This window comes from Leiobunum rupestre, chromosome 4, assembly GCF_980474605.1.
Source record: "Leiobunum rupestre chromosome 4, qqLeiRupe1.1.hap1, whole genome shotgun sequence".
Classification (NCBI taxonomy): Eukaryota; Metazoa; Arthropoda; class Arachnida; order Opiliones; family Sclerosomatidae; genus Leiobunum; species Leiobunum rupestre.
In genome coordinates, this window is record NC_143387.1 from 52,341,194 (window position 1) to 52,352,352 (window position 11,159).

At 35.4% G+C, this 11,159-nt stretch overlaps 2 protein-coding genes across 4 annotated transcripts; both read right to left on the reverse strand.

Moving 5' to 3' along the window:
* Positions 1-1,840: 1,840 nt before the first annotated feature.
* LOC149948222 (uncharacterized) lies at positions 1,841-7,223 on the reverse strand. Of its 2 annotated transcripts, none has more exons than XR_016480579.1 (11): positions 6,473-7,081; positions 5,757-5,899; positions 5,444-5,518; positions 4,927-5,142; positions 4,756-4,800; positions 4,513-4,599; positions 4,304-4,438; positions 4,041-4,213; positions 3,212-3,528; positions 2,446-2,534; positions 1,841-2,361 (listed from the first exon to the last, which is right to left on the reverse strand). XR_016480579.1 is itself a non-coding variant. In XM_090173183.1 (11 exons), exons 2-11 carry the CDS (start codon positions 6,787-6,789, stop codon positions 2,280-2,282), a joined length of 1,590 nt encoding a protein of 529 aa, XP_090029309.1. In that variant the 5' UTR covers positions 6,790-6,809; positions 7,102-7,223; the 3' UTR covers positions 1,846-2,279. The 2 variants fall into 2 exon arrangements, 1 of the variants encoding a protein (XP_090029309.1); XM_090173183.1 differs by lacking the exon at positions 2,446-2,534 and adding an exon at positions 7,102-7,223 and having other exon boundaries at positions 1,846-2,361; positions 6,473-6,809.
* Positions 7,224-7,287: 64 nt separating this feature from the next.
* On the reverse strand, positions 7,288-10,387 carry LOC149948223 (uncharacterized). Of its 2 annotated transcripts, none has more exons than XM_090171558.1 (5): positions 10,021-10,387; positions 9,752-9,943; positions 8,823-9,248; positions 7,983-8,756; positions 7,288-7,789 (listed from the first exon to the last, which is right to left on the reverse strand). In XM_090171558.1, the coding sequence occupies exons 1-5, from the start codon at positions 10,064-10,066 to the stop codon at positions 7,431-7,433; spliced, it is 1,797 nt and encodes a 598-aa protein (XP_090027684.1). In that variant the 5' UTR covers positions 10,067-10,387; the 3' UTR covers positions 7,288-7,430. The 2 variants fall into 2 exon arrangements, with proteins under 2 accessions (XP_090027684.1, XP_090027683.1); XM_090171557.1 differs by having other exon boundaries at positions 7,941-8,756; positions 10,021-10,385.
* Between the last annotated feature and the right edge of the window lie 772 nt (positions 10,388-11,159).

Sequence of the window (11,159 nt, forward strand, 5' to 3'; positions counted from 1 at the left end):
TTGGGCGAAAGTGTCAAATGAAATTGATAAGTTCAAGCCATTTTTGCTGGTTTATTTATCATGTTGTATAAAATACAATTTTTATATCATTAAAATTGAAGTCACTAAAATTACGGTCACTAAACCAAACTCATCTTACAGTTAATAAATTACTCGGGTAGTCTAAATTTGTAATATTCTATGTACAAGTACAAAAGCTCTCATTTCTTATTTGTAATAATTCATAATTTTGTCAGGGTATTTCATAACTTAACGTTCTTAAACCTATATCAAATGAAAACAATTTATATCCCTTGTACATAAGAACGATACACTTAATTAAGTGAAACATTGATAGAAAAACACCTGTACAACTCACAAATTCCAACCTTTAAAAATCTTGCATTACAATTACCTTAATTCGTTGCCAATAAAATTTATCAAAGAAATCAAACTCAGACATTGTTATTCGAAGAGGTACCTGATTGACGAATTGCGAAATTAAAAACCAAACTGAAACTGTAAAAAGTGCCAAATTCAAATATGACTGTTCCATATGGCAAAAGCAAACCATATTAGTGTCTCTAGCAACCCTACTAATACAGTAACATTTGCCAGGCTTACAACCTGTACACTTTTGTATTGAATACAAAAAAAGTTGGTGGTGGGATAGCTTCAGAATATCTGATTTGTCTACTTCATCATTTACTTCATACATAAAAAAAATTACGTTTTTCTGATACAACCTATTATTTGTCTATGCTTTAAAGATCCCAAATAAAACGCCTTTTCAGTGTAAGAGAATATAGCCTTATTATTAAACTAAAAAAACTTTGATGCTCAATTTTTCTTTTCAGTTTTCATAGCAGCCAACGTGACAAGTTCATAAACTGCTTGATTTTCGTTTTCAAAGTAATGGCCACAAAATCATTTATAAAATTCATATAACTTATCCTTCCGTACCGTGATAGAAGATTCGTCAATCATTATTTGGCATTTTTCCTACCAGATTTTCAGGGGGAAAACAAGTAAAAGTTTCTGTGACATTTTAATTTTCAAGCATACAAAGTGTATGTTTAACTGATATCGCTTATTTATAAATAAAAATTCAATTGATCATGCAGTACCTTTTCTCATTAGGAACTTAACACAAATTAGAAATAGCACCTGAACTTAAAATAAATTATGACAGGTACTATTAATATTTGAAATTTTTCATTTCTAACACAAAGTTCAAAGCTTTTCGGTTTTAAAAACGTTTCTAACGTAACACTGATATACACCTTAACCTTTAATCATATCATAACCTCATGCATAATGTTTATATACATTTCATACGTAATTAGTTCCACGTCATATATCAACTTGACCACACAACCAGTAGCCTTCATTTAAAAACGCATTATATCACAGTTATTAAAATTTATTAAAAGAAACCTTTGAAGAATAAAAACCTCTTAAAAACAGTTAATTTAAGGCTATCGCAATTTCTTTGATCATTGTCAATTGATTTATAATATATCCTAATGAAGGCTATGTCACAAAGTTTCTGAGCACTGTGAGCAGCATTTTGTTTGATCAAAGCTCAAATGTGCCTTTAATCTTGTTAGAATGTGAATATTTATTTGGGCTGAATGCTAATTCAAATGAATGAGGATATAATTTATTTGCCCAATTAAAACAACTGTTTAAACTCCAATAATTTAGGTATACCAAAAAAGTCACTATCTATATCTGTGACATAGTTGTTTTGGAAGGAACATTTTACATTGTTTAGACTTCTTAGCAATAATGATATTAAATGTTCCTTTATAAACGTTTCAAAACAACAATGGTACTGATAAGGAAAATGATTTATTAATAACCTAAAACCAACCCTAAACATGTTAAAAAATGGATAACTCTTTTCCCTTTGGCCAATTTTAAGCATAAAAATAATAATGACCTATCATAGCCAACTGTACTTTGATAGTACACTTAAATACAAAATTTTATTTTTATAACAAGCTACAGATTTGAGCCTATTATAAAAGTAAAAAGACTTGTGTAATGAGGGTTAAGGATCACCACTTTAAAAATTTACTTAAGTTAAAATAAACCCTTAAAAGTAATCGATCCTAAATCTCAACGAGAACAAATAATTTCTAATATTTTGAAACAGGCACTTAGTTTGACAACAAATTCGCCCCACAAAGTCAGATACCAATAATTCCAATTTACTGTAAAAAAAATCTAAACCAACTAGTAAATAAACAAGACTAAAACATCACCAAAAACTTTGAACTACATTTCTACAATTCTCAATAGCACCCGTCACTCCAAAGCTCATTATCAGAGCTTGGATTGTTTCTTTGACGAGTTGAAGGCACTGGGATTCCCGATCTGAAACAATGTGGTTGAAAAGAAATCAAATTTGAGTGTATATCCAGATTAAGAATGAAATCACGCCTTTGGAAATAAAAATACCTTTCAGTGCAGATTTTTAGTGCTATGTGCAAAACAAAACCACCAAGCTTTATAACCTTCTTAAACGTCAACTAAAAAACTCACAAAAACTACGTGAAACACATACTTTATGAAAATTATAGAGAGCTTTAACATGAGGCCACATTTCTTTACAAAATAAAAATGAAGCAAAGGCTATTGACTTTCAAAACCTAACCCAAAACTTTGCATAGTATGGGTCCCAAAATAAAGATTTAAAAAAACTACAAAATTAACATTTAGAAAATTATTTGAAAGAAATTTAGTGAAGAATATAATTACCCATGACTCAAAAGAAATTACAAAAATAATATTATTTAATCTTTAAACCATCTCTACTCGCTGTGATGTTGCAAGAGAGCTCCAAACCATATCAAACCAACTTTATCAAAAAGACAAAACAACTAGGTTTTCAAAGTCAAACTTTATGAAATAAAACAAAATCAGTAAATTAAGCCAAAATCTGGTCTATTCAGAAGCAAATGGTCATACAAACTAATAAACTTTTATAAAAAATTCAAAACATTGTAGTGCATATAAATAATACCTTAAACCCCCCCCCCCTAAATCAAACTATTTGCAAACATTATTAAATTGGTAAATCAAAAAAAGATTAACAAAAATGGGCATTGTACACAAATTCTACCTATATTGATACATCCAAATATATTAAAATATTAGTGGGAAAATATTATATATAAAAAGTGCTTATAGGTTAAAAAATTAAATTGGAAGTACAGCATTCTACCTTGGTTTGGGTGAAGGTATTTTGCTGTAACGTGGTACTGGCAAAGACGACCGCGATGTTTGCTGTTGAGCTGAGCTTGGAGTTTGAAGTCTGGGCTTACTTGGTGGAGACAAAACCCCTCTTGGAGGGGACATAACCCTTCGAGATGGAGATTTTACGCGAGTTGGAGCTACGGGCACCACTAGGCAACTTTGGGCTGAACCATTTGCTAATGGACTGCTCTTTGAAGGCATACGTCGGGGTGGCATAGACGAAGACTGATTATGTTGCTGTAGATTACCAACTGATCTTGTTGGAAGCCCCATATTATGCCCAGGCTGATAAAAAATTAAAATCAACAATTATAATATGTATTACTAAGGTTCACACTACTAATATCTCAACAAACTATGGCACCACACCACATTAAGTGGAAATCAGTGTTCAAATTAAAAAATTAGCACTATATATGTGAGTTAGCAGGCCCGGACTGGCCATAGGGCAGATCGGGCAGATGGGCCGGTGTGGTCAAAGGGCCGTGAGGCCGTCTAGCCAACATGACAAAGTAGTGTTTTTGTGGGAAGTAGGGGCCGATGTTTCTAAAATGCCCGGGCCGGTTTTAGGTCCCAGTCCGGACCTGTGAGCTATTACATAATAATAATCAGCTAAGCTAATACCCAAGGCACCACAATAGGCCTAAGTCCACTAGCGACTTATAAAGACAATTACCAGTGGCCGGGTTAGAATGCGTAGGAGGGTGGTGGCAAGCCTTTCATGCCATCATTGTGTTGTGTCATTGTTTACATAGATGTTAATAAGAAACCTAATATTAATTTATTGTCAAAATTACCCTAGCAGGACTAAGAGATGAAAGACGGCTTTTTAGAGCTAGAGATCTGGGTGGAAGTGGATGACTACTTCCATTTATAGCTGCGACTTGATTCAGAGGACGCACCCTGCTATTTTGCCCAACCATTCCATTATAGCCTTTTGCTAAATTTGGTAGACTTTTATGGAATGAGTCTGTAATTAAAAAAAAAATTAGAAGTAAAAAAAACTAGCCTACAAAGTAAAGTAATTAAAAAAAAAATGATTAAATATTAATAATTTTACCATTTGGTTTGTCAAGAGAGTTATTTGAGCCATGCAGACTTTCAGGTGGACTGGAATGAGTCGAATTGCTACAGGACTCCTGATAAATACGACTGTTTTCAATATTATTCGATAGTTGCCTTTCTTTCATTAAATCTGAAATTCAGCAATATGTCTAAGTATAACTAGTTAAAAATGAAATAAGTCAATCTAAAGTTAGTAAAACTAACTTTCTTTTGTGAGTGGCTGTAAACTATCTTGATATTCGGTATCTGATGTTGAACTGTTTTTAGAGGAACTAGACCACTTTCGACTCACTTAAATGTAAATTATTTTAAATTAGTTATAGAGAAAGTTACAATTCAGTGAAATTGCCATTATGATAAAAATGAATTACATAGAAAAAACCACCACCATCAACTTAAAAAATTAATTTATAAGTAGCTACATTAAAAAAATTATATAACCCTTACTTGTCAGTCTCCGTGGAGTGCTACATGGTGAGCTTTGTCGCAAACCTAAAAGGACGTATTAGTTGTTAATAGAGAAATATTAGTTGATTAACAGAGTTATAATAAGTCGCAAAGAAATATTTTAAGCATGAGAAGAGAAAGGCTTTTAAAACTAAAAAAAAGGTAACTAACTTTCTTCCTGCATACGAGCAATCTCTTGAACATCAATCACATCAGTCATTGGAGGAACTCTAGGAGGGGGGACTGTCGGCTGCGTTTGAACTGGCCGACTCTGAGGTATTTCATCCTCGTACTCGCCAGATTCAATAACAGGCATAGAGTCAACATCATTAAATGTTGTTAACTTTTTCTTTCCCCTCGTAAACGTTCGAGAATCAATAATTCTACCTATATTATTATTAAACCTTTATTTTTAATTTAATATGAACTAAATTAATGCATCTTTATAGTTATGAGAGTTTAAAAACATCGTAACTTAATAATTAAAATTTTTAGTAAATTGAAACTATAAGAAACCAAGGTTTGCTTATATCTACTTTCAATTTGATCAAATTAAGTACACTCTTAAATCCATTACAAAAATTTTAAAAATTGTTACGTTGTCTTTAAAAAATTAGTTTTATAAAAATTTTGAAAAAGGTAAAAAAAAACTGAAATCAGTAAAAACAATGAAACAAAAATAATATACCAAAGGAATTTTTAGTAAATGTTGAATTTCCAAAATCAGAACCAAAAACATTTTGCGATTCATTGGATGGTTTTACTAATCAAAAAAAATATTTTGGATGAAATTATTGAAATTATAGAAATTCAAAAAAATAAAGGTTTTCCCGGGTTATAAATAAATATTTAAGGAATACTAAAACATAAGCTTAAAATAATTATTTGAAATTATAATGATGTTATATATGTTTAAAAGAAGGCTTTCAAAGAGTAATAGAAGTAGTCTTTGAATCATTTCCAACAAATCAGAAAATTTAGGGAAAAAAAATATTTCTTACGAATAGCTAGCTCATCCAATTTATAAGCTAAGGCTCTTCGAGCCAATTGAAGTTCTTTATTGCGGGGATCTTCTAAATCTTTTCGTAGCCACTTTGTAATTGCCGGATCATCAGTTGGTGATTTTTTGGGGGACATGTAGAGCCTTAACAAAGAAAACTAATTATAACTAATGCCATAAATTAACAGTGGAATAAGGAGCTAATAATATTATTAATTATGATAATTAGTATGCTTTGTTTACATTTTGGCAATATGCCAGTTAGCTTTATTTTGAAAAAAGAATTTGGTATAAGTAGGTCACCGGATAGTTTTAAAAATATACAGGAAATGGTAAAGTCAAGTCTAAAAACTCAACCCCTTTCATTTATTAAGCTCTCAGGTTTCAGCCTTCAAATGCTTCATAAATTATGAAAAGAGATACGCCTACTTAGGTTGTAAAAGCTTTTTGAAGAACCGGTCTGCCTCATTTCAAAATCAAATGAATGAATTTTTGGAGATCTTTGACAGGTGTCTCAAAAAGTTTGCTAAATTTCATTGTGTGGGAAGTTACAAAGAATATTATTGTAGGTTGTCCACAAACAAAATGGTTGAGGGTAATAAAACATTAGTTATTTGTAATAAACCCACTATCTTATCAAATTGAATAGGGTTGGGTAGGTAACTATAACAGATTATCAGTTTGTTAAAACCTTTGCTCAAAAATTTAAATTTTTACCATGAAGCTTCGTCATCAAGCTCTAAGTCCTCAATATTGATTAATCCATCATCAGCAGATGCACTATTTCGTTTTTCTCGCCTTTCAACAGGTCGTGGATCACGCAACTTTCCATTTTCAATATCTGTCCTACCGTTTATTTGAATTTTTGGTTTATTCGGAATATTCGTTGTTTCACCATTGACACTTTCATTTTCGGCTGAGTTTTGATTCTTTCGAAGCTGCTGATTTTGCAATTCTAAATGTTTAACCAAATTTTGAAGTTTCCGAACTTCTTCCATTGGGTCAGCTATTACACCATTGGATTCTCTTTCCATTTTGCTGTCTTCAAATTAAACTAAACGATTAAAATAAGTGGAACTGGAATTTTTTTTTTTTTGGTGTTTGGGCTTTCTATTAAAAACACAAATCTAATTTGTATATTTAAGTTATGGCAAGGCCGGTCTTTTTTACTCAAACTTAGGCCTTGGTTTATTTACGCTTTACGATTATACGTACGTAACCTAAGGCTTTTCCGATTAACGCGAAAGCCAAGTCTTAAGAAGTTAAACTTCAAATACCTCAACTAAATTACTAGCAAAAATAAATAATCAAATTAAAACACTTAAAGTAATCAGATAAATACTGACCAACAACTCGCCCGCCCAACCAATCGGCCATTTCATTTCAGCTAGAAATCGGGATCCCCATTTCCATCCAATCATTTGCTCAGCCTCGAACTGACGGCCAAGATTACGTCATTTATATTTTCATGACGGTTTGCAGACTTTTTATTTAATTCCAAATATCAAATAAGTTGAATAAGACCACTATAAGTACAGTTTCGCTTTAATTAAAATCGTACAGAAAAATTTATCCAGTATGAATAGGTAGGTGCCTGCTAAATATATTCATATAACTTATTTACATTAAAATTAAAATAAATTAGTTTCAGTTTCAAAACGGTTTCATTCAGTTTTTAGCCACCTCCAGCTAAACATCTAGGTAAAACTCCTATCCATTCCATTTTTTGACAAAACAAGGTCGCCTGGCTTTCTTCCACAAACCTGTACCCCTTTCGACATCGGTATTCCGCTACCAAAAATATGTTGAAGGGTGTTGAAGGGTTCTTCCGTCGTTCGTAGCGATGGACAAAGGCGTTTCTCACCTTAGGTGCCCTGATGAAGAGTCTCTGTCTATTCTGTTGTTTGTTGCAAGATAAATCAAAATTTTTCCAATTCTTAACGTTTCCCACAGAAGTATTCGCCGGTAACGGTTGGCTCTGAATAACAGTGACTGTTCCCGAAGCGGAGTTCCACGAAGTCTGACTGGGGAATGCTGCAAAACAAGTTTTAAAAGCTAAGGATTAAAAATCAACCTATATTGCAACTGTCAGTTAGTGTTTGCCAAATTAATTACCCTACTTATGGTGTTAGTAAAGGAAAGAATCATAGGAAAGCTTAGTGAAGACGCGTTTTTTCATCCTTACTTTCTTGTTCGTCATTATCCAAATGACGCTTCAGAAACTGACCGGCGTATTGCGATTCCCTTGATTCTTTAGTCCTTGAAGTGAGGACATCTCTCAAGTAGCGCTCTCGCAGATCAGGTGCTAATGTCCTTAACCATTCCATGTCAACGTTTGATAGTATGTTTGGTGACGTCTCAATAATAGGAGATGTACTCTGACTCATGGAAGAGGATCTGTGGCTGGGTCTATTAGAGTCCGCGTTCAATAGGGCGATTTCATAGTCCATTATATTTTTCATATGCTGCGCTTGCAAGTACTGTTCATAAAGAGCCTCACTAGTTACGCTTCCTTTTTCCGAGCTTCGAGTTATGGTTGGAGGAGGATGCAGCTCCGGTTTTCTGGTTGGTCTTTCGGATTCCGGTTGAGGCGTTGTGGTAGTTCGAGGAAATTGGCGAAGTAAAGGTTGCCTGTCTCCGTGTGGTGGTTCCCCGATGGCGAAAAGGACTTCGGGGGATACCACACCAACGCGACGAGTATTCCCTTTTGTTTCGGAAATAGCCGCTCTTTTGGGAGGTTCCTGCGGACGTCTCAAAGATTGAGCGAATTCAAATTGCCTTCTCCGCGCGTCTTCCACCAAGCCAGCTTTATCAGTGTTATGGGGCGAGGACGGGTGAATCGCGTTCATTCGTTCCCGAAGAGTCTGCTCGATTTGTCGGCGCCTTAGCTCGACTAAGTCAGGGTCGTTGAGTTTACGGTTAGATGGCGTGAAAGAGGGTGTGGGCCGTGAGGTAGGCAAAGGCTCCAATAGCGGTATTGAGTTGGATATTTCGGGATTACCTGAACGTGGATAAAGGGGTTAATCTAAAGGCCAGTGTTAGTATTATTAGCTGTATTAATACGCACCTCTGTAAGCCGAAGCCGATCTCGACCCAGATTGATACAAAATAGTAGGCTGGTTCAAAGCTCGCTCTATCTGCCGTTGTCTCCAAGTCAATTCGTTTCTCCGCGGCGGCGGATGATGCTCTTTAACTTCTTGTTGTTGTTTGTGTCTTATTTCCGCTATTCCCAGTTCCTGCTCCAGTAAGTCATTTCCCGCGCGACTGGCAAATCGGCTCGACCCTCGCTTCTGTGTCTGATTGGATGACGTTGTCAACGCTACGACCTTGCCTCGAGTACCGGGACTCCAGAGCCCATTTATTACTGGTAACCTTCGAGCTCCCGTCCCGTATAGTTCGTCATCGACTTCGTTGGCGTTCCACGCGAAGAGGCCTCGATCGGGTTCCCTAGGCTCTTTCCTTAGTGCGGTCTTCGTGATTAAGTCAAAATCATCTGTAAATGTTTCACCTCCACCCCATTAATCATGGTTTTTTTTTTGCCCACATCTCCCAGTGGCCCTTAAAGTGTTTAAACTTGACCCAATAAATATTAGAAAAACTAAATGGCAAGCATATGTGTTTGGACCCCTCCCCATCTCGTACCACTGTCTCTAGACACCCACGATGGGGGAATTCCGAAAAATACCCTTCACTCGCGCAGATAAAAGACAGTTAAAGTACCAATAGCCGTATTTCGGGCGTGCTATTTGTTGGAATCCAACAAAAACAAAGATGTTATGGGGGTTCAGAAGTTATTCTTAGACAGATCTTGCGACTACGTTTGCTTGGCGATACCTCGAAACAGCCGCGTTTAAAGGGAATATAACATTTTTGACATTTTCGTCGCTGCTTAGTGGTTTGTTGCGGAGCGAATCCTTAAAATTGGAGTCTTCCATAAAGAACGCGCTGGAGGTTGAATTCCCTTTAAGGCACTACGAATAGGAAAGATATATTTACCGGAATCAGGGCGACATTCGGGGGTATGATAGTTCCAACGGTTGTCTACGCAGTTGGCCTCGGCTCGACCAATCAAGACGAAACCAGGATGACACCTAAATCTGACAACACGACCATCTTCGAAGATAAAGCTGAGTCCATTCTCGGGAGAACGCGGTGCCGGACAATTGAATACAGATTCACTAGTCAAAACTGTAAAAAAAAATCGATAGCGCATTAAGTTAAACGATAGGTTATCGAATGAAACATCCAACAATTATAGCGCTAACCCGAAACGCAGCCCAGAAGTAACAGCCCCTGGAAGGAATTAAACATATCCGCGAAACAGTTGGCAACAGTCTGAGAGGCCTAGTCGCTGCACCGTTTCTAGATGTGTTTAGGAGGGAAGCTTCTTCTTATATCGGTTTTCCGGAGAGGCGGCGCCGATGAGGTCCCGTTCCTAAAATATGTTTTATTGACGAGCTGTGGTTAGCTCACACTCTTGTCTGTTCACTTTGACATCTGTTTTCGGCGCCAATTTGGCGAAACGGAAGCCGTGATTTACGAGAACGACTTTCTGTCGCAGTTGCCTTCTCAGCTTTCAGCGTTGAGGATTGCCCTCTTAAGCTTTTCTTTTCAGCGATGGACTAGTCAAGAGACGTTGTATTTGTGAGATAGATTCCCCGATTATGGAATTCTGGAGGAGAAATTTCTGGGCATTCTACTTGACCCACTCTTAACCCTTAAATGACAAAAATAATATGTCATTCTTTATTGAGACATATAGGTCAAAAGGAGGTCAATTATTTTTCTCGGGATTTTTATGTTTTTATGGACGTTTATTGCGCAACCAAAATACTGCGCAACGATTATAGTTTTTTCCATGATTGTTATATGGTGATTCAATCAAAACGATTTTGATATTTTGTTTGAATCTACACTCGTTTTTATTTTCATATTTTAAATAAAAGCTAATTATATTTTGGTAGAGTGCTTGATATTAATAAATTATTATAAAAGTTAATGTCCACTTTGCGATGGTGCGTACATTTGGGTACACACAACATGTTTACTATATCTTACTTATTAAAATTAAATGTTGAAGAGCTTTTAAAGCACCCCACAATAAAGTAATAATATAGGGACGCTCCAAGTATTTATGGATACTTTTATGAGTGTCACTGACGATTCTTATAGACACGGTAATGGCTTAGAGATGAGCTTTTGGCTAGCGAAAATTCGCGGGACGTCTTACATTCGACGTAGTTCGCCCGTTTCTCCAAACGCATTCGCGACCCAAACGAGTCTAGGTCTAGTCTTAAATAAACTTATGAAAATATAAGAAAACGATTCCAAAATTAGAATAAAATGCAAGTATCATTATTTAAGAAGTCAAATTAACGATTAACGATGAGGAAAAACTAATAGC